We start from the raw sequence: 23,570 nt of genomic DNA on the forward strand, positions 1-23,570 counted from the left end.
TTGAAGCTTTCGTGCGCAAGATGTTCCCGTGTTTTTTTTTCCTGGAAGGTACCTTTGATTGGGTGGCACGTGTGCACTTGTGTCACATTCATTCTCTTCTTTGCTTGTTTTTTACGTGTTAGCAATGAATGTGGCATGTTTTTGATGTTTTTGCTGTTGATCCGTGGACACAGCGTGACAGAAGAACATAGAACGAAAGATCTTGTGTGAACAAGGGCGATACCAAGCTCACCCGGCAGCGACGCAGCTTCAGTGTCACTGCGTCCAGGCCTCCGGAGGCCTAGTTATAGTTTGTAGGGTAATGTCAGGTCGAGGCGGCAGCGGTTCGAGCATGGTTCTGAAACAGCGTGTGGATTCTGCTCACAAACAGTGTGTGACAAACGCCGAGTTGTGGGTTCTGAAGCAGAAACAGTATGAGCGAAACGTGGACTCCAAAAACCCAAAGAAGGCATATATTCCCAAAAAAGGCATGCTTAGGTGCTAAATAGCCCATATAGGCATGAACCTCAAAACAGGCACATATCGGCACAATAATGTTTTTCACTCCCTTCGTTTGTGCTTATATGGCTTGATACAAACTCCTGAAGAAAATAGGCATTTTGCCTAAAGTTCTGGTCTACTTATAAAAGCAGATTGTCGCAGCTCCCAAGACATACTTCATAAGCAGTCTACGTACACTACTCATATATATGTACTTCTAAAAACAGTTCACTGGGATAAAGCCATGTGAGCAAAATGAACCAAGAATGCCAAAATAAAATTCCACGCAAGCATGTCTAGTATATCCCCTTCAGCGGCAGTGTGTACAATTGGACACATTTATTTTGGCGCGACGATGCGCGAGCTCCTTTGCTTCAAATGGAATGGTACTTCACATGCGCACTGCCGCATGCCTTCTAAGTGGACAATTAGCGCTATCTTTTGTTTTCGCACCAAACCTGAAGCCGAAACATGGACGCCTACATGGCATGTGAGTGCATTGCGACTCTCTATTTTTAGTGGTGATAACGTTTAAATTAAAAAAAAATCTTGTTCATAGCAGCTTAGCACATAAGGTTTTGGCTTGTCGCAAATTAGAAGTTTTGTGATTCCTGTACAAGTCGGCACTAGGCCACGGAGAAAAAAACGTGCATGTGCAATTGTACACATGCCACCTCAACGCTGTCTGGCTGGATCAGCTTGCCTTTGAATTTCATTTTTATCCAACCCTTTCGGCCCAGGCGGTGTCAATTGACGTCATGACATAACAAGTTACTCTAGTGCATATAAAACAAAACCAAAACTGCTCGTTTTCTGGGAAATTCGTCTTCTATAATGCCTGTTGCGATAGACATCACAGTTTAGTTTTAGCAAAGCTGGGCGCCGCAAAGCAGAAGAAGCTCCAGTGAAGACGAAATTTCGACATTAAGCTGAAAAAAAAAAAAAAAAAAAGCAGAGGTTCTAGCTTTACTCCCAAGCTTGTAAATCTTAATACGTTCACTATGAAGCTCATTTTTTGTTTGTAGGCTCATGCTGTCCCAATGTTTAGGCAAACATGCAAAAACAATGTTTCTGCTCAACACAAAATTCTTGATTTCCAGATGTCTAAATTAATTGCCCCATTAATAAATCAGTTATTACTTGCACTACCAGCTCTATTTTTTGTTTGTGGCCTTATGGGACCCCAAATTTTAAGAAACCACACAAAAAACATTGTTTTGCTTGAAATAAAAAAATCAGGGCTGAAAGAGCTAACTTGTGTTACTGAATTTATGCGAGTACTGTATCTGTTATAGTTATAAGAGACCACTTTGTATTTATTCGAATATAAGGCGAGGTTTTTTTCCAAAATGTGTGGCCTCAAAGTCATACCCCGCCTTATATTCGAAGCTCAGTATCCCAATACAGTAAAACCTCGTTACAAGAGACACTCAAGGGAACCAAAAAATGTGTCTCTTGTAACCAAGGTCTCTTGTAAGCAATGTTGCTAACATGGTGAACATAGGAAAATCAACCAAGCCATCTTCATTCAAATGTCTCTTATAACCAAGTGTCTCTTGTAACAGTGTCTCTTGTAACGAGGTTTTACTGTATGCCGATTCTGGTGTGACAGTTTTGGTTTCCACCATCCAGCTATTTCCAAGCATGCAAAAGAGCCCAACAACACTGTTGCAAATGCAACAAAGAGATTTCAGAATAAAACGCATAAAATTTTACACAAACGCAGGTTGCAGATAGTAATTATGGAGTTTCGGCAACTGCAAGGGTATTGAATAGTTCACGATACAGCAGAGGCCATGGCAGCAGACGCCTTCGACCATGTCAACGAGCTGAGCCAGCAGTAGCCACTCCAAGCCAGTAGTAGCCGCAAAGCTTGTAAACAAGTCGGGACGCCATTTTGCATTTTTTGTTAGAGCTCTCGGAGTCCCTGCTGCAAGATTTTCTTTCTCTGTGCTTGTTTCACGCGACCAGCGCAATGGCGAGTCGTCGTTGCCACTACAATGCAGCCTTCAAGAGGAAAGTCATAGCAGAGGCGGAAGTCACTGGAAACTGCGTGGCGGGTCGAAAGTTTGACATTCCCGAGAACGTGAGTCGTTGGCGCAAACAGAAGACGTCGTTCTTAGCATGCGCCGCGACGAGGAAGGCTTTCCGTGGCCCACGAAAGGGAGCGTTTCCCGAAGTGGAAAAAGTGCTTACGGACTTCAACAAAGAGAGAAGAGGCCGCGGTTTGGCCGTTACTACCGACATCGTGCAGATGAAGGCGCGCAAAATCGCGAGAGAGCATGGCATTCCCACTCTCAAGTTCAAAGCCAGCCGGGGCTGGGTGCAGAAGTACATGAAGAGGGGCGAGCTTTCGTTGCGAAGGCGGACCTCCGTGATGCAGAAGTTGCCAGGAGACTATGAAGAAAAACTAAGTTCCTTTCAAAGATATGTTATCAGCCTGCGACGCGACCACGACTTCCTACTTGGGCAGATTGGCAATGCCGACGAAAACTCCGATTTTTTTTACATGCCGTCGGCCCAGACCATTCACCAAAAAGGTGATCGCCAAGTGAGCCTGCGCCCTACAGGCAACAAGAAGGCTCGGATAACCGTGATGTTAGCCTGCACCGCCGATGGGTGGAAGTTGCCCCCCTTCATCATCCTGAACAGAAAGACTGCCAAAGAACGAGGTGTTCCCGCAGAACGTCCACATTCGTTGACAGGAGAAAGGGTGGATGACAGAAGAGCTTTTTCTTGACTGGATAAAGTCGGTGTGGTGCGGAGACCAGGGGCACTGCTCGCCCGGAGGTCAATGCTGGTGTTCGACGGCTTCCGCGGGCACCTCACGGAAGGTGTGAAGAAGAAGCTCATGGACAACCACACGGAGCTGGTCGTCATTCTGGGGGGCATGACGAGTCAACTACAGCCGCTTGACGTTTGCCTTAACAAGCCCTTTAGGGCACACGTCAGACGGCTGTACAACGAATGGATGGCGTCTGACACTGTGGCCCTGACGCCGCCGGGACATCTGAAGCGGGCGTCCCCGTCTATGCTCGCCCAGTGTGTGGTCGACGCTTGGGCAGCGATCGCCGAAGCCATGGTTGCGGCATCGTTCCGCAAGTGCTGCATTTCAAATGCTCTTGACGGCGCCGAGGACGATGACCTCTTTGAGTGCCCAAGTGACAAGGAAGATTCGGATACCACCACCTCTGAAGAGTTTCGAAGTTGCACTTCTGTCTCACTCCGAATAAATGTCGTTGTGTGCAGATAGTTCGTGAATACTTGGTGTCTGCTTTGCTCAAAGGTAAGGAATTTAGTTGCCTTTTTTCTTTCTTTATTTCGCCTTATATTAGTGTGCAAACTTTTTTTCTTTTTCTTGGGTCCTTCAACTCCCCCCTCGCCTTATAATCGTGACCGCCTTATATTCGAATAAATATGGTACTAAGTCAGCAAAAGCATAAACGACGCCGGCTTAAGCTCTTTCGGCCACAATTGCTGATGGGAAGCTGGCTGGAATACATACGAGATGCGAATTCTGAGGGACTCCCAAAAAAGACGTGAAAGACGTCATGGCATTTCAATCAGACAATGCAGGTACCTAGTATTCCAGCAACAGGGCTGCGCCACCCAAGAGGGGAAGACCAAACACGACCTCTCCAAAGCCTGTCCGGAAATCGCATGTCCAATGAATTTCACAAGGTTTGACGAAATGAACCACTGGCCCATTCACATAAGTGCTAACTTCCCTCGAAGGTGTCGGAACACAGGCAGTGTTTTGAAGTCTCGAGTTTGCTGCCGCAAACTCGTAGTTTGCACAAATGCATAGCTTACCTTGGCCTAAGTGCCGCAAAAAATTGCTTCTCCGAATTCACATCAAAAAGTCGCACCGTCAAAGCAATCAATCTTAGAGGCATTGAAAATACCCTTTTGAATCCTACTGACAAGTCAAGTACCTGAAATTGTGCTAATGCTCACTGACATGCTTTACTGATGAGGAGCGCCATGTGTACAAATGTCCACATCACAATTTTTTTTTCTTGGATCAACCTATTTTGATTCATATCACTGAATTTGGGTTTCTTTTTCGAAGCCATAGGTTAAGGAATCACCATTTTCGTTCTTATTTATCTTAATTTGCAACTTCCGTGATCAAGTAATGTGCCTTATGACTGAACCTTGCTCAGAGGTTGTACTCATTAAAACCGCCAGCCAATAGCAAAGACAAATGAGAAAATGGAAAATTTTTGATACAAATGAAAAGCCACCTACATAGAACAGAAACAAGGCAAATGGGCGCTTGCACGCTGGCGCAAGTAACCGATGGGTACTTGGACCCCTGGAAATGACAGCCAGTGCCGACCTTCTGCATTCCAGAAATAGTGTAAGCAAATTATGAAAACAGTAATGCGCATCCCGGCTGCATCAGCGCCACCTTATGATTACATCATCTGGAATGTTTGTGAACGAGTCTACAAAGATTCCACGGCGTCAGATTGTGTCAAACTTCTTTGCCTGCGGAGTTGATGCCAGTGATGTGGAACCAGAAATACCCGTCAAACACAGCATAAAAATTGAGGCATAAGGACGAGAGAACAAAAAAGAGAAAACAGCTTGTTGGATTACCTAGTCAGACACACAAGCTCTTTTTTTATTAGGAGCGAAGGTGGTATGTGCAGGCTACTCCTCCACTCTTGTGAATTTAAATGCCTCAGGGGCTTTAACATGGTCGAAAGCCTCAAGGGTGCTGGCAAAGCAAGCAGGACTCAAGGACCGAGCCGCACCCACGAGACAAAACAAGGGCAGCGCTTGTGCACGTCTCCTCCGGCTGTCTTGCCCTCCTTTGCAGTGCTTCACCTTCAGTACCAAGCGTGCTTACTGTAGCCTCACAGTGTACTTTCAATGGGGCCCTCAAGTGGGCCTTGAGCTAAAGCTTCTGCTTCCTCCCCATGGCACAAACTGACGGGGGACTGAAGGCAACAAAAAAAAAAAAAAAAAAAAAAAAAAAAAAAAAGGGGGGGGGGGGGGGGGGGGGGGGGGGGGGCAGAGAGTGTGGCACGATCAGTAATGAGAAGCCCTGTCTAAATTAAAGAAAGTGAATTCCAAGTATTTATGAACCTCGCCTGTAAAGATTGGCAGAAGTTTTTGTTCAAGATGTTTACCGCCTTCTTTCATGCCTTTCTGACAGGCAGAATACAAACGCATGCAGCGATATGCTAGCAAAGCTTTCGTACTTTCAAACAGTGGCTGGGGGGACAGTGGCCCCCCCAGTGTCTGAGTGTCTGGGAGGAAGGTGGGAAAAGGTCACCTGGAGCGGGGACGGGGAGAGGTCGGGCTGCTGCAGCAGGTGGTCGCCCTTGCCCTCGAGGCGGTTGACTTTCTTCTCCAGCTCCTGGATGTGCTTCACCAGCAGGTGGATGTGCTGCAGGAGTTCCCGGTTGTGCACAATCAGCTGCTGGTTCTGCGACTGCACGCACACAGTGGGGGGAGGCGGAGGGGAGGGGGGAGAAACACTTCTTCAACAGGGGCGCAGCTAGGGTACATATGGGTTTGGGAGCAGTCCTGGGAGCAGGCAAAATTGCCTTCTGTAGCAGGCTTGGAGCCGTCAGAAAGGCCTTCTGGAGCATGTTTGGAGCAGAGGGACAGGTCGTTTGGCAGGGGACTGGCACAGGCTGCCCTGCCGGAGCCCCCTGCCAATTAAGTTCAATCTATTTGTATCGTATATTAGGCTTTTTACCGTGCACCAGAACTTACTCTGAAACAGGAATGCAGTTCTTGTACTATATCTGGAAATTTACAATATGCGGAATTATCTACCTTCGGCCCCAGCAAGTGCGGCGTTTGCTGGCATTTTTCAATTGAACAGCAGTTTCAGTGCGTGCGAAGCAGAACAAGCTTTGTCTTCGCACGCCACAGGGTTGCGAGAGTTCACGAATGTACGGCATAGACTAAGTAATGAGGACATGTTAAAAAGCATGTTTAATGCTTGACCATCCTCTACATAAGCAAAGCTAACCCCGAAATTCCCATGTGAGAATGAGTAATTACCTCCCCACAATGGCGAAATGAATTAACAAGCGAGGGCAAAGGGTCCAAGACCTCGTTTGTTCAGTACACAGCTATGGTGATCAGAAATTGTGGACTCAAATGAACTTCATCTTGAATAAACTACAACCTTATAACCTTTCATACGAATATTCTTGTTTTCTATCTGTTTGCGGTGTGCCGCAAAGCATTTCACTGAGTTTTGGTCATTTTCTATTGATTGTGGCACAGCAGCCGACACCAGCAAACAAAACCGTGCAAATGCAACACAAATAAATCCAAAGTGAAGGTGGAGAAGGCGCCTGCGGTCTTAAAAATAAGCAAATTTCAACTTCCATAGCTGCTCAAGACTTGACGAAACCGAAATTATAACCACGTACCGAAAACACAATCTTTTTGCGAAGTTTTCGGGCACGAGGCTTCATGGCAGTCGTATTTTGCGGCTAAATTCGGGCAATGCAGCGCAGGACGGCACTGATAAACGAGCTTGGCGCAATAGGGGCACTTCAGTGCAGGATGGCGTAGGTAAACACGTTTGGCGCTGAATGGTGCAAATGGCGCAGCTCTTCCACCCCTGCTTCAAGGGCTCCAACATGCCACCTCGCAAACCTTTGCATTTTAAATGCTGCTATGTATCCCATCACAACGGTCACACCGAAATACATTGCGATGAGACAACCGAAGCCCCTCCCAGCCAGCCTTCCTTCTGCAGGGATGGCAGACAGGAGTGGAACCTTTTGCACCAATCAGTAAAAGTTTGCCTTCACTTTACACCTAACAAAAAGACCCTAGACAAATTAAAAAAAAAAGAAAAAAACTTATGCCCCCATGAATAAAGCATAACTGACAAGAGAAACTAAGAGGGAACTAGAGATAAGCGATGCACCACATAAAAAAACCTGCCTCCAGCTCAGAGAAGTTAAAGACTAATGCACAAGTTAGCAAAACGCGACAAAAAAAAAAAATCCTAGCATACTACCTACACTACTCACCATGTATCCCAGGCTTTTATTAACGTAAAAAAATACCGAACTATGTGGCTTTTATCCAGACAGCGAAGGTATCAGTCTATCTTTTTTTGAATAGCGTGCAAGCAGCATGCTTACCTGCTTACCGGGGGAGGAGGGTTGCTGCAAAAAAAAGAGTAAACTGTGTACAGCAAGCCACGTCTACCAAGCTAATCACTTGCAGATAGCTGCCAGGTTGCCAGGAGCTCACCTCTCGCTCGTGCCACAGGGTCAGCTCTTATCTCATCCTGTTCGGCCCTTTCGTAACAGCAAGCGCACTCGGGGGTTCATTTTTACTTTTTACAATAAGCGGAAATATTTCAATGATGGCTGCAGACGACGCATGCACTTCAGTGCGAAATTAACATATTACGCGTACCCAGCTTCCCTCCCAAGTCCTGTCAGACCACACAGCCACAGACAGCGAGAATGGGAGTACTTTAGGCCACATGACAAAATTTTGTCCATCACCTAGCATCTGCAAGGGTTGTGCACAGTCTCACACTGACACAGATGTGTGTGAGATGCCATTTGTGCTGCATGTGAGAAAATCGGCCATCTGTCAGCCAGCAAAGCCTAGGGGGAAAAAAAAGAAAAAAAGACAGCCATTACTGGTGGCCGAATATGACGTAGGAAGGAGAAGGAATAGAAGCGGGCATGCCAATGCCGGCAGCCACTCAAAGCAGCCTCAGAATGCGCGCGGCAAGCAGTGCATTTTTTAATGTTGTTTCCATGCAAGAACTGCCACCAATATTTTGCTCCAGATACAAAGGAACCCCGCTGATACGTCCCCCGGACTTACGACGTCCCGCTGCTTATGACGGACCACTGCGGTCCCGACAAACTCCCCATAGAAACAATACATTAAAAACCCTGATAATATGACGCCTGGGTGCACGTGGTCCATTTCATATGACGGAACCTGGCGCGGATAAACTACCGCTTTTCCCATATTTTACACCGCTTCACCGCCTCGTCCCCACCTCGCTTTATTTTGAACCCCTGTTTGACGCTGCTTGATGTGCGAAGGTGCGCAAGCGGGAAGACCACTCACTCAACCGACACAAGCAAGCAGGTGAGTACTCGTGAGCGCAAGTTAACCTTCAATGGCCCCACGTGGCAGCAGTACGCCAACGCGCCAACCGCGAGAAGTCAAGTTCAGGTGGCAGGCGGACCGTGAATTTGAAGCTCCCATCGAGCCACCGACGAATGCGAAAATACATACGACGCAACCCCATGGCAATGACTGAACACCCGCTTTCCCCGCCCGCTTGATCCATGTTTCTTCCTTTCACGACGCTCTCTCAACCTATATCTCTGCTCTCTGCTTATCAGTCTTTCAAAGCCACGTTGTCACTGTGCTCGCTTCTTTGCTAGGGTGCTTCCATTCACGCGTGCCCGCCGAAAGGGCCGAGACACGTATACATTGGCACCGCTATTTTGGGTCAATCGCTGGCCGCCGCAACAACTCACTGTAGCAAGACCACACTATAATTTTGCTGCAACACAGTTTACTCGTGAAGTTTGAATTATCTTATCTATTTCACTTTGCTGGGTCTAGTGGGAAAGGAAAATAGCTGTATGTTGAGCACTTTGACCCGATAGTGACGGCACAGGACCATTCAAAGGGTGTCTCCACCCTGTACGGGAATGCTGTTTTTTTTTTCATCTCCGCCTTGTACCATTGTTCCTTTCGCTTAGCCTTGGCAGTTTCACACCCGCTTTTTCCTCTCTCAATTAGCTCAACCACGTCGGCCTTATCTCGCTCACGCAAGGCGTGGGGCTGGCGGGCTATGAATAGTGCCGGACGGCACCATGGCTGGTGGGCTAGCTCGGACGCCGTGAAGGAGAGGACGACACAACATGGGCGCTTCATTTTTTTTACTCAGTATTGCAGCTAAAGGTTCACAAATCATGCGAGAATGCTCTAAATATAATATTTTAAATGAGTTCTTAGCCCACCTGTTGCGTAAGACCATCTACTAGGCCAGCATTTACCCGCACCTCGGTTGTACGACACCCTGGTCGTACGACGCTTTCTTGCGGTCCCTTGAAAGTTGTATTATTGGGGTTCCACTGTAAAGTTATGTACCGTGAAAAGTGTAACATCGCGTTGCTACCAGCCATATTTGATTTCTCTGCCACCGGGGTAGAAATTCTTGGCACTGACAGCTAAAAAATGGTGACATAATTAACAAAGCGTTCTGCTCGTAAAATATCAAAGGAGAGCTTTGATTAGCGCATGCCCTAATTATCATGTAGTTTTTGTCGGGAAAGAAACCTTGCAAGAGCAGCGGCCAATCACAAACTGTGCTTATTAATATGTCTCAGGCGCGAAAAGATCAGCAACTTTCACCTCGCTGCACATTCATCAGTGAATTGCAAAACCAAACCAAGAAAGCTAGAAGCAACCATGTAGAATTTAAGACAAAAGAAATTTATAAATTCCACGCTCAAAACATCTGAATCCCCAAATGCTCAAAAATATAAATTATATGAAAGCCTTTATTTTGATGCACCTTAATTAATTAATGAAATTTTGCAATCTGAAAAATCCACAAACTTAAGGAGCATGATAAAATTTTACATCTTGACAGTAGAATTCCAGCCCTACCAGAACTTTCACTACTGTTAGCTGCACAGGTAACAGCAGACCATCTCATGCAGTAACGCTGACTCTGAAGTCAAACCTGGCCTACGTAGATGCAGCCTTACTGCCATCACCAAGCAAATGCCTCACGGATCAGTCAAGAAATTATTCGCAAGGGTTTTCTGCGGGTTTTGGCAGACTCCAAAGGAAACCTCTTGGGAGGCTATAGCTCCATGGCTGCACCTAGCCATGCTTGCCTGCAGCACTCAAGGTTGGATTTTGGAATGCTTTTGAGCTAGAAGAGTTTTGCTTTCAGCAGTAGCATCCTTGGCCTAGTGGGGTGGAGCCTGGTGTGGTGGGGCGTGGGGGTGGTCGCCTCCTAAAAGTTAGGTCCAAAGTCGGCGAGAACGCAACCTCCTCTCAAGGCTTGGTACGTACCTTGTGTACACTGTCCCTGCCTTCACATCACTCAGATGCTTTCACTGTATAACATTCCTGTGTGAGGACAAAAAATTCAGAGAGATGCTCAAGATTCCTTACGTGTGTTATAGGTCTTCCTAGCCAATTACCTTGAGTGAGTGTGTGAGAGCATTGTGGGTGGGTGCGTTGACTTCGCAGCCAAATGGGAACTTGCGAATTGTCCATAAGGTTTTGACAGCAGCTGCCATCATCACTGGCCACTCCACCTCAGTAAGTATGCAGTTAGGCCTAGATTCAGCCTTAACCTTAGGCAACCTTGATACTCAGCTCAACAATGTGCTAAGCAATGTCAATCTCATAGGGCGTCAAGCTGGGAGTACCGGTTGACGATGTTAAGCCTAATGTCGGGCCGTCGCGTGCCCAATAGGAATCAAGCAGCCGCACACCTGCATTCGCAGCCGCATGTCGCGTCGCAGCCAATGGGGACATCAGGGCAGTGCATACTAGCAGAATTTTGGGTGGGTGTGCTGTTATCTCAGCCAATTAGATTTTCAATACAGTAAAACCTTGTTACAAGAGACACTCAAGGGAGCCAGGAAACATGTCTCTTGTAAACAAAAATTCTAAAAACAGCGTGGAGTCGAACATGACCACTTTGTTATAAATCAATATCAAAGTGTATTCAGACAGGTCGACAAGAAAATTCTCACTATGGCTTAAAGGAGCCATGAAGAGAAAATACAACTTCGTTTAATTTAAAAGAACTAGGATTCAGTATCTCACTCAGCTCCATTGCAGCCACAAAAGATGTTTTTTAACGAAAAAAAAGCAAGAAGTATTTAAAAACTTTCAAATTTCGCGCCACAGTGACGTGTTATGAGCAAGAATGACGTCATACGGGCCAACAATAAAACGTAATTTTCACTGCGCTAACTGCACGTTAGCATTCAAGTGATGCGGTCAACTGGAACTAGAGGCCCCATTACAGACGTCCAGTCATGTGTCGTCGCGGCAGGTCAGTTAGGCGGCCGCCAATCGCACAAACAAGGTTCCGTGACGTCATAGAAAAGTTGCGGGAAATTGGCTAGGGGGTCGCTACTGCTTCACACGTCTTCTTTAATATCTCCGTTATTTGTTCGAAGATTGCGATGATATCGGTATCATTGTTATCGGGACTAAGCAGTCTTTCTAATAAACCCAACTTGTATTTTGTCTTCATGGCTCCTTTAAGAAGTCATTCACAGTAGTTTTAGGGACTGCAGATTGTGTTAGCTTCCTTCCCAACTTTTGTAGGTAAACTTTCTCCTCCAATCGTTAATCCACTAGGGCAGTGGTTCTCAGCCATGGATGTGTCGGGGACCCCTTGTGGACTGGTGAAAGTGATGGGGGACCCCTTGCAAAAAAAAAAAAAAAAGTTCCTGCGTGTTTGCAGGAACGTCCTGCGTTTTGCAGGGAGGGGGGGGGGGGGGGGGTGTGTACGTAGGTAAATTAACACAACTGGAGCGTGAAACAGGTGGCGTGTCAACTTCGTCGGCACCATGGAGCTTAGAGCGAGTACTTCACCGCACAAAACGCATTGCGGTTTGCCGCCGATATTGACAAAGCCAAACTTCAGATAACTTTCTTTGTAGCCACGTAACTTGGACATGGCTACGCGACTCAGACGAACACGTAGCTTCGCGACCTAGGCCAACCGGGTGAGACTGCACGGCACAGCCACTGATGCCAGGCGAAAATGGCGATATGATAATGCGGCTGCGGGGCACCGAGACACCTGGTTCGGGAAGGTGTGGGGAAGAGGGAAAGGAGGTGATCGAGACGACCTTGTGCGGATTGCGGATCGCTGCGGCAGTTCCGGGAGCAGGTCCCGGAACTCCAAATGAGTCACGGCCGAACTAAACTCCAAAAAATGTACAAAAAAAAAAAAAAAAAAAAGCGGGTGAGGGTTTTGCGGATCCTAGAAATGGCTAGGGGGTCTGCGGACCCCCATTTGAGAACCACTGCACTAGGGCACCATTTACTTGTGCAAGGATCGCATGATCTGTCGGCTCCTCAAACACACAAGGTCCACATCTGCAAACACAAACTCCTCAAAATTTTCTGGAACCTCTGCGGTCTCTTGGGTGCAGGCCCAAGCTTCATCTTCAGGGCGATTTTCCACAAGGTCCTTCATATAAGGTTCCCCTTTCATCGTGCCTCTTCTAAATAGGGAAGAATTCACTCTAGGGACCCAAAAAAGTTTCCCTTATTAACAGAGCGCCTCTTGTAACTGTCTCTTGTAACGAGGATCTACCTCACCACCATAGCCACACAGACAACACTGACGCTGTATTTCCAAAGAATGGGCCATGTAAGGATTTTGCCTTTAAAAATTCCTTTTGTTTTGAAGGGGCAGTTTTGAATCAAATTTGCAGCCATGCTGTGCGCACACTGCGCGCATGACTGCTGAACTCCTCTACGAGCCCCAAACTGTGGTCTCAATATTTGCAAAATTTAGCCACTACCCTTAATCAGAAGGTTTTACAGTAATAAGCCCCCCGTGTCACATTCCTCGGCACGCATGACCCCGCAACACCTAAAAAATGGCTCAAACTTTTTACAACACAACAGCTATCAAATGGGCGTAACAAAGCAGTTTTAACTGCCAGAGTACTGGTGGTACACTTGGCTTATGATTGCAATGAAGCAAAGGTTAGAGAAGCAAGGTAACTTCAGTTCCCCCCTTCAACTCGGCTGCAGCGCTGCTCTGCTACATGCAGGCAGAGAGCTATGCTGGAAGCAACGGTGCGCGTGAATGCTGCGCCCACCATGGCCTCTGAGCGGGCGGTGGCCTCTGCGGTGAGCTGGTCGCGCAGGTGGCGTGCCTGGCTGACAGCCGACTGGGCCTGCTGGGCCTGGTGCTCCATCTGGGCGCGCATCAGCTGCAGCTGGTGGTACAGGGACAGCGACGTCCCCTCAGGCACCAAGCACGGCGAGGGGGCGCACGGGGACGAGGGGGAGGGCACCGCCGCCTCGCTCGCCTGCGCAGCAGGGCAAGAAGAACCTCTCACACCTCGGCCCAATCACAGCACATCATGGATCCTGCTCAGCATTTTTCTACTTACAGGGGTCGTGAAGGGAAAATGCATTTGCCTTTTCTGGATTTTATCTGATTGAACAACCTTCTAAGAACATAAATCCAAAATAGTTTCATAATTCATTGTGTCTGTAAGCAACCATGTGATATCATCGGTCGGCAGCCCAACTATAGTAGTGACATCATTTTAGGAACATTTTCAAGAGTTAAACGTTCTTTATGCATACTATTATTTCGTAAAGCTGTAAACCCAATACTTTAAAAATAATGCATCCTTTATTGGTTGCCATAAACAGTTTTTTTATCCCGGTGACCAGCGGCGCGAAAGCTTCTGTTGTCTGGCAACCATTGTAGCTGAACTAGAGCAGAACTCGGACCTACTGGCTGTTCGTACAGTTTGTACTGAGTTTCCATGCTGAAGTTCACGTTATTTTGCCAAATTCTCTTTGGAAGCTTACGTTTTTCATATCAAACGGCACAGAGCCACTTGAGGGAGAAAAAAAAAGAAGGGGAAGAGAGGGGAGGGGGGGGGGTTCTGCACGTGATTCGAACTTGCGGCTGCCGGGCCGACCTGCACTGAAGTCAAACACTTCACCCACTTGGCCAAAAGCGTAAAGAGCGCACATGAGTGAGAACTACGGTATAAAAGTCGCTCCATGTTTGCAGCTCCGGTTTGTTTTTGAAAATTCTAATCTACCCAGAGCCAGCCAACTGTTGAGTGCTTCTACAGTAAGCCATAGGAGAGCACATCCAATTGGTAAAACGTTATAATAGCATTGTTTATTGCAGGAAAGCAATCAAACTACGTGGTGGTGGGCCTCCACCACGTGCTGTATCCCTGATTCTCGCTCGTTATTTCTGCCCCTGAACAGTAAAAGAAAGGTTGGTTTTAATTTCCAACTACTCGAAGTTTTTTAAATAAACGTGCTTATGTAGTAAATTCCCATTTTAACTCGGTCCTTACGGCCTAATAGGCCACCGGACACTGAGTTCCGATGATTTCAAGCATCCAGCAAAAGCTAAAAACGACATCTTGGGGACAACTAACACCATCTGGCATATTTATTGGCGACTCCCTCTTCAATTTTATTATCTTTTGTTGACATTTTGCGTGCGCAGACAGTGCCGAGAATGAAATTTGAACCCGCGATAGCGGTGAGTTGCGTGAAAATGGCGTCCACTTCCCGGCGCGCTCTGCAAATGAGCACAGCTGTGGCAGGGACTTCCTCAGCAGCTGCTGCTGATTTTTCGAAAATGGCGTCCACTTCCCGGCGCGCTCTGCAAATGAGCACAGCTGTGGCAGGGACTTCCTCAGCAGCTGCTGCTGATTTTTCGCCACCCCAGCAGCAGTGGATTCGCTACCAGCAGCATCGTTACTCCAGTAACGATGTGGATTCGTCAGTTCTGATGAAGACACTCCCATTCAACGACCTCAGACTTCGACAGGTCCTGCCAGGTAAGGTTCATTTTTGACTTCGCACATTTGTAAACAACAAAACGTGCCTAATATTTGACGACTTCATGTGTAGGGTTTGGACAACGTGCCACAAGGATATTTTGCCAAGTGCGCCACGCCGTATCGCGTTATCACCTTCAAGATAGCCTGGCGCTCATGTCAGATTAGCATTGCGAAGCGACATGCGCCGCTTCTCAAGAGCACTGGATTTTTTTTTCTTGTTGTTTACCACTGCAGCGATAAGGATTTGGCGTGAAAACACAAACAAGTATGCTTTGATGCACATTTTAGAGAGACCGGCTTACTCTTGAGTGGCTTCCCGGGGTGTCAGGGCCGCTAGGTTGACGGGCCCGCAAAAATCCAAAACTTGGTGTACAGCGTTGATGTATATATTAAACCATAGCTTAGGAATGTAGGAACAACTTTTATATCTTAGAATTCCTAAAATAATTTTTACTCGGTACAATTGCCTAGGTATATACATTGTGTGTATACTTTTTGTGTATTTTTTTTGCTTATCTGACCAGTAAACTGTAAATAATTGTACCTTTCACAAAATTGCTGTTATGTGTTATGTCTTGAAAGAGCAATCCATAAGCTACAATTTCATGCATAGCAATGCTAAATGTGTCCAGTAGTTCATCAGAAAAAAAAAGTTTTGTGGAAGACCTCAAAATCGGCCATTTTTCCGCCACAATGAAAGAGTTAAGCCTTCGGTTATTTATCTCGATCATTAGGTAGAAGCTATGTGAGACAGCCTTTGGCAAGCTTGAGCAATACCGGCTAGCAGAGAAACAGTTTAGACGTGCGAAACATTGTAAACAGTTTACAAATACCCTGTTTACTTTAAACATGGTTACTTCTGCCTGTCACTCACTCGCATTGTTGGCTGGGAGTTCGGCCATGTTGATCAGTCATATCAGAGATCAGACATCGCCCGTTCAGTTGTGGGTGAATTTCATCATGGCACCGATGTTGTAGCTGTATCTGACCCTCTGCGAGCTCGCTCTATACCGACATGTCATGCAGATAAGGGTGAGCTATGATTGATTTCTTTTTAACATGACGTCGATTCCTGACTTGAGGAGGATAGCCTGGGTGAAACCATAACGGCATTTTTTTTTACCTATTTGCAGATACTGTCCAACGAAACGGCTATGCATGGTTTGTTTATCAAAGATCCACAGTTCCGAATATCCACACAACACAACATATTCAAAGTCTCTTCATGACGTGTTTAATATTTGCTTTCGAATGTTTGCAAAGTTTGCTCAGGATGTTCTCGCATGTTTATCTTCAACTTCAAGCCAATTTTGGTTCATTTAATTAAAAACACTATCCAATTTGCCACATTTTGGGCAATACAGGGGTGGGACAGTTCAAACAGGATTTCGAAGAGGGTTTAGGGGAGAGAAACCTAGATTTCCAGGCCGGGGAGCCTTGATTAGGAGCAGTTCATGGCATTAAATACAACATTCAGGGGCTGAAAGCATTAATTTGGGGCAACTATGGGACAAAAAGAAAAAGTTTTTTACAGGGGTTCCGAATGCAGTACAGTCTAACCTCGATATAACGAACCTCGATATAACAAAGTTCGCGATACAACGAATATTTTACGTTTGAGTTTCTTGTTCCTATTAAGGTGCATGTGTTTTTACCCTCGATTTAACGAAGTAGTTTTAAGGCACAGTTTCGATGCAACGAAGTTTCTGCGAGCACAGAATTCAAATGCAGAGCCCACTACATTTTAGGTACAAATATTACTGTTTATAAAAAATTGTTTTAAGATTTACAGACGGCACACGCAGAAAAAAATCCGTCCGCGGCGCCCTAGACGAACGGTTTTGCAGGGGCCATGTTTGGTATTGCTTCACTACCGACGAGTGTTACACGAGACTCCAAAAGCTGCAGTGAGACTTCGTTACCTTTTAGTAAAACAATGGAAAAAAATTTATAGTTCAGCACAGTTCCTCGAAGAACAGTTGATAAGTTTAGCTTTTAGCGATTGCTCATGTAACGATCAGCCTTTCAGCAAGAGCTCGCAGAAACTTACCAGATATTTCGACCTGGTCACTCCTGACACGCAGCTTTTTATTTCAAGAATTAACAACTGCAATGCTTCTCTTGCACCGCGCTAGCACTTGGCAGGTTAACCGCCGGCACTGCTTTGAACATAACTTTTGGTGAAGTTGCAGACATCACGCAATACCAATAAGCACCAAATTCGTACTGCAGAGCTAGCGCAGCACACTAAGTGACCCATTGGTAATCAGGCAGCCGACGGCCGGTACCAATTTACCGCCCGAGCGCGCACACTTCACAAAGCCTCAGCGCTGACAAACTGAGTTCCACCATTTTGTGGGGACCCACGCGTCCCATTCCCATCAGCCCGCACAAGCACGTGACCGGTTCCAGTGTTGCTTGACGCATTAGAGGACTGCCGCTGAGTTTCACTGAGTTTCGTTTTTCTATTCAGTGATTCATATGCGCCCGCCCCGGTGTAGTCGCTCTAGCAGGGTGCGCATTTCGAGGCAGAACCAGCTGTCAAGATTTCGAAATAACTTCACTATACAACCCTCGCCGGTCGGTTTGTAATAGTTTCGTCTAAAATTATTTGTAAAATCAGTATCTTCATGATGACATTATTTGTGTCACTGAAAGGCAAAAATCCCAATGCAACGAAGTTCGCGATAAAACGAAGTTTTTCCCGGAAAGCACTACTTCGTTATATCCAGATTCGACTGTACCTCCTTGTAAGCCATGTGAGATACCTGTCACTTGAATGACAGCATATATGAAATAACTCAACAAAGAACTGCAAGCCAGTTTCATGAAAATGCTATAAACACAACAATAATGGTACCAGTACTAAAATATTCATGATAATTATTGAATTGTGAGCACTACGGAGATAAGCCATACACCCTTTGTAAACTAACACCACAGGCCCATATTTATTAAAGGGACCAAGAAAAGCCTTTTGTAAAAGTTACAAAAGGCCTGTATTGTCGCGTAGCACCAACATAGCGATGCAATGCCATTGGAATTATTGATCTACATTCAGTATTAGCTGCGCCAGAAGCAATTAAATGCACCTCTCCACCCTTGCCCATCGATTCCTCCTCCCTCTCTGCTTCTTTCAAAGCAGCTGGAAACACTGAGAATAGCCATGTGACATCGCGACGCTCGACTTCCGTTCTGCGCTAGCTACATTCCTGCGCCTAGGCACGCGTCAATCGCTGTGGACCCGCCGTTGCCTCGGGATCGCACAGGAAGGAGGAAGAGCAGCCGGAAGCCAATGGCAGTGACGTTGCCGGTGGCCGACGATCGGGCGAATCAAGGGCACCTCGCCGTTGCATCAGCCGCGATCGCAGTCGCGTCAGCCGCGACCCCCGTTGCGTCAGCCGCGATCGGCTCGCTGCGGCGTCGCGCTCATCGGCTGAGAAAGGCTATCTTCAAAAATTGTTTACAAATCATCCGTACAACGTATGGGGCTCACACTTGGCTCGAAAATCCCCCGTTATGTGTTTTACCACCTGAATGCATTTGATTGCCACCCTCACAAAGCTTTTCTGGGTCCCTTTAATAGAAACTTCCACCAAACATTAAAAAGTGTCCGGTGGCACATTATTGCTTTGTCTTTTTGTAGATCTTTATATGCAGGCAAAACTAGTCACTACAATATGCCCGCAATTAGAATGTTGATTGCATGAACCGCATGTTAAGCCAACACCAATACTAGTGCGAATCGCACACAGCCCCTCCACACATATGTGCTGCACTGAGCGCATAAAAGCAGCAAGGGAAAGCTAGAACTAGAACATTGGCGGCCATAAGAAAACATCTCGGCACTTCAACTTGAGCTGCGAGCCAAACGTGTGTATAAAATGCAATCTCCAATGTGTTCAAAGGGGCCATGCAGACAAGACACAAGTTTGGTTTGTTCCAAAGATTGCCTCGTTAGAATCGTACAGACACCACATTTAGTGTAAACTGCGCTCAAATAAACTAACGTATTTTCCGGTCTATAGGTCGCACCTTTGTATAAGTCGCATCCCCCCCAAAACGGCAGATTTACCGAAAAAAAAAAAAAAAAAAAACATATATAAGTCGCACCAGTGTATAAGACGCACCGGTATACTAGGCGCACTCGTTAATTTATTAAGCTGATTCAGTATCCGGCTGCGAGAAAACGCGAAAAAAACGCTGCCGCCGCCATGCCTGCATCCCATGCTAGCACTGGGCAAAGTTAGACCAAGACCGGCTTGCAAGTGCCTCCAACCATGTAGACAACATTTTTTAGAACTACTTTATTCACTCAAAGGTAATGGAAGCATACCTGACGCCGTTTACTCGAACCCATCAAAACCGTCTTCCTCCGAATTGCTGACAAACAGTGCAGCTACTTCAGGTTGAAATTCCGCTGGCGCATCACTGTCGTCTTCCGACTCGCTGGTGGTATCCAGCTCTCGACCAGTACCAGCCGCGTGCGAGATCAACCCGGCCTTGCGAAACCCTGCGATGATCGTTCTTGGAGAAATCGAGTTCCACGCTTCGCTAACCCATTCAGCCACTTCTCCATAGTCTGCGCGCCTCATGCGCCCCGTTTTTGTGAAGCTATGCTCGCCCTCGGTCATCCAGGCCTCCTACAAACGCCGCAGGACCGCCTTAAAACTGCGGTTTACAGAAATGTCGAGAGGCTGAAGCATTTTTGTCATACCGCCGGGTATGATAACTGGAATGCAGTTCTTCGCACTTATCTTTTTCTTGGTGGCATCGGTGATGTGCGCCCGCATGCTGTCCATCACGAGCATTCCTGGCTTTGCGTGAAAAAATCCGTCCGGCCGACACGTAAAACAGCGGTCAAGCCACACACCCATAATTTCTTCATCCATCCATCCCTTTGTGTTCGCCTGAACCACCACACCAGGAGGAAACACTGCCTTCGGCAACGTTTTGAGCCTAAAAATTAGCATGGGAGGCAGCCTTGTGCCGTCCACGCAACAGGCGAGAACAACCGTGAAGAGGGCCTTCTCATGGCCCGTTGTCCTGACAGTTACAGTTTTTTCGCCTTTTTCAGCGACGCTTCTTCCAAGCGGAATGTCGAATGTCAACGGTACTTCATCCATGTTGACGATGTGGCTCGCGCTGATATTGTTCTTCTCAAATTCCTCTCTCACAAATGAGCTGAAGTTGTCGAGCTGTGCCTGGAAGTCGTCAGGCAGTTTCTGGCAGACTGTCGTCCGTGCTCTCATCACCAGCTGATTTCGCCGCATAAAGCGGAACAGGGTTCGTACAGGCTTCAAAAGCAAAAATTCAAGGGTTTTCAAGGACTTTCAAGGACCAGAAAACACATTTTCAAGGTCCCCATCTAATGTTTTATCTGGGATTATTTATAACTTTTTTAACACAATGCAAAAGTTTTTTATTGCACAATACTTAAGCACATTAGTGCACATTTAGATAGGTGCTAACGGGTTCGTATATGCTCCCCCAGCTTTATTTTTTTTTATTTCATGGCTGGTATTTAGAGTTTTTTTTTTCTTTGTGTTTTGCTGAGGCTGTTTGATTTCTAAACTTAGTTAATGTTGCCTGCATCTCCTGCTTTGTCAGCAAGAGTATCAGCTGGAACTAAATCGAGCAGGTGTTGCTTCAAGGCAGGATGAATTAATGTACACGTCCACCATTTGCACGTAAAAGCAAACGTATATGGAGCGTATGAGGCACAGCAGACATGCATTGAGCAAGCGTCCACAGACTAGATGGAAGATGCAAGATAGAGAACAGAACCTGGCTTTCACTGGATTGTGTCATGATATGGATTGGATTGACAAGTGCCTGCTCCCAATGTTGCCTTGTAATAATGAAAATCCACCAAACTTGTAATTTCACGCAATACACTGAAACTTGATTGTTACAATGTTTCTTCACATTTGTTAACACCTAAAATCCATGACAAGCACTTTAAATTCTTGTGAAAAGACAGGGCCATTGATTCTCTCAGGAAAAATCAAGGGTTTGCAAGGACCGTGTAAAAATTCCAGGACTTTCCAGGCCTTGAAATTGACACTCCTAATTTCAAGGGTTTTCAAGGTTTTCAAGGACCTGTGCGAACCCTGGCGGAAGCACCACGACGGGCCGCCGTTGAAGCCCACAGCATTGGTCTCGGTAGCGATAGTCTTCACCTTCAGGCGCAGCTGCACTGTGTTCAGCCCCCTTCCTTCGGCTCGTTGTAGCAGTACCCACGTGCGCAGACGTTGCTCGAGTTCCGGCCAGCGTGCCTTTTTGCCACGGTTCGCCTTCTTGATTTGATTGATTGTGAGGTTTAACGCGCCGTAGTGGAGGGCTCCGGATTAATTTTGACCACCTGGGGATCTTTATCGTGCGCCGAAATCTCGTACACACGGGCGTTTTTGCTTTTCGCCTCCATCAGAAAAGCGGCCGCCGTGGCCGGGAATCGAACCCGCGACCTCGTGCTCAGCAGCGCAACGGTTCGCCTTCTTGGTCGACTTCATTGTCCGGAGCGCAGGGGATGCTTTGCGCCAGTCCCGGATCAGTTTTTCACTTACTTCGAATTGCCTCCCTGCTGCGCGGTTTCCATGCTCAACTGCAAATTCAACTGCACGCAGTTTGAATTTTGCGTCGTAACTTCGCCGAATTTGCTTGGCACGCGACAACATGGCTGGGCGAACGAGGCACGCATAGACGCACTACACGGCTACACGTGCGAAGGACAACAAGAGCAATAAAGACGCTATGGCAGGCGGAAGTGACGGAAGCGGAAGTACCGTATTTTCCGGTCTATAAGTCGCACCCCCCTCAAAAAGACAGTTTTTCCGAAAAAAAAAAAACGTATATAAGTCGCACCGGTGTATAAGACGCACCGGTATACAAGACGCACTTGTTAATTAGGTAAACTCATAGCGAATCAAATCGTTAGAAAGTGCGGCGAAAGTACATGGTTGCGGCGGCGGCCGCCTATGAACACATCCCCCGGTAGGGATGGCTAGACACGTGCATATACTGTCCAAAGTCTAGACAGAGCTTCTCAAAAATGGTTTATTGATGCACACAGATGGCATGTACTTGCAGACGGCATTTAGGCAAAACCATCGAGGTCTTCTTCCTCCGACTCACTAACAAATAAACAATTGAGCAACTTCAAGTGGGTGTTCCGCCGGCGCAGCGCTGTCATCCTCCGACTCACTGATGTCTTCTTCGCCAACATCGTCACCCTTCGCAGACGGGATTACTTTGGCCTTTATCAACCCGGCTACAACTGTTTTTGTAGAAATGGAGTCCCAAGAGTCGGAGACCCATTTGGCCACCTCTCAAAACATCGCGCGTCTCTTGCGCGCTGTCGTAAATCAGCGCAATAAAGGTGTCATGGCGGACGGAAGTGACGCGCATGGAAGCGGCCCGAAAATCGAAACTTATCAGCAAGCTGTCATTTTAAAAATTAGAAGCATGTTTACCTCCTTCAGTGTAACTCTCTGTAATAATGTATAAGCTGCATTTTGTTTTTGCCACCCGGTTTGATGTTACTTTGAATTTATTCTGAACTGTAGTTACTGCGCATGGCGGAAGATGGCACGCAGTTGTCGCAGGCCATTATCATTGTTTTTGACTTGAAAAAGCTGCAAATTCTTTGGTTCAACGTCCTGAAGTGACAATGGGCTATGAGAAACGCCGTAGCGGTGGGCTTTGGACTCATTTAGACCATAGAGCTGTGTCTCAACGTGCGCTGGCGAGGCGCAGCCGCCGCGAACCGGATTTATTCCATACATAGGTCGCACCGGTGGATAAGACGCACCAATAAAAATTTCAGAAAAAAAACCGCGACTTATACACCGGAAAATACGGTAACAGAAATCGAAACTCGCTATTCATAATATATCATTGTAAAGTAAAAAAATAATTACTAAGGCATTTTCACTTTTTCGAAGAACTTATCTATAAAAATACAACACCTGCATTTCTCTTTATTCGATCGAGACCCATCCGCAACACTTCACCCTTATCAAAAAAGCAAGGCATCACACGTTTGCGCAAGACACGCATCCAAAAATTGCATGGCCCTCGGCATAGCAAAAATGACAAAATGCAACGGAGGTTTTATCTTTTAAGGACAATAAAACCACTTACTGCATTGAAAGGCGTTGTACATCCTACAGCATCATCATGGCGGATGCATTCACGAACGTGCACACAAGCAAAGAAACAGACAGACAGCAAATGCCTCCAAACGCTTTTACTCACCTTTTCCCTAAGAAAGAGAAAAAGCAGCTAACTTAGTAGTGTCCAGTGTGCCCCTTTCTGAAGGTAAAAGGTTATACAGCCTATTGCTGCGCTTTTTTTTTTTCTGAACTTTCGCGACCTCAGTTTCGTTTTTCTCTATATATAAGTCGCACCGTTCTATAAGACGCACCCGCAAAAAAATTAGAAAAAAACCGCGACTTATACACCGGAAAATACGGTATATAATTAGCAAAAAATGGAATGGCCATGCGACTCCCC

The 23,570-nt window shown here is 46.5% G+C and overlaps 1 protein-coding gene across 1 annotated transcript in view; it reads right to left on the minus strand.

Moving 5' to 3' along the window:
- LOC144142822 (uncharacterized) overlaps nucleotides 1–23,570 on the minus strand; it is a gene marked incomplete at its 5' end in the record, with an annotated part of 41,583 nt that overhangs the window by 12,747 nt on the left and 5,266 nt on the right. Inside the window, 3 exon segments of the mRNA XM_077674599.1 lie at nucleotides 5,768–5,926; nucleotides 7,611–7,634; nucleotides 13,329–13,541. Coding sequence (XP_077530725.1) covers nucleotides 5,768–5,926; nucleotides 7,611–7,634; nucleotides 13,329–13,541 — 396 coding nt within the window.

Source organism: Haemaphysalis longicornis, unplaced genomic scaffold (genome assembly GCF_048455015.1).
Source record: "Haemaphysalis longicornis isolate Haplotype H1 unplaced genomic scaffold, Haemaphysalis longicornis Haplotype H1 scaffold_1, whole genome shotgun sequence".
NCBI lineage: Eukaryota > Metazoa > Arthropoda > Arachnida > Ixodida > Ixodidae > Haemaphysalis > Haemaphysalis longicornis.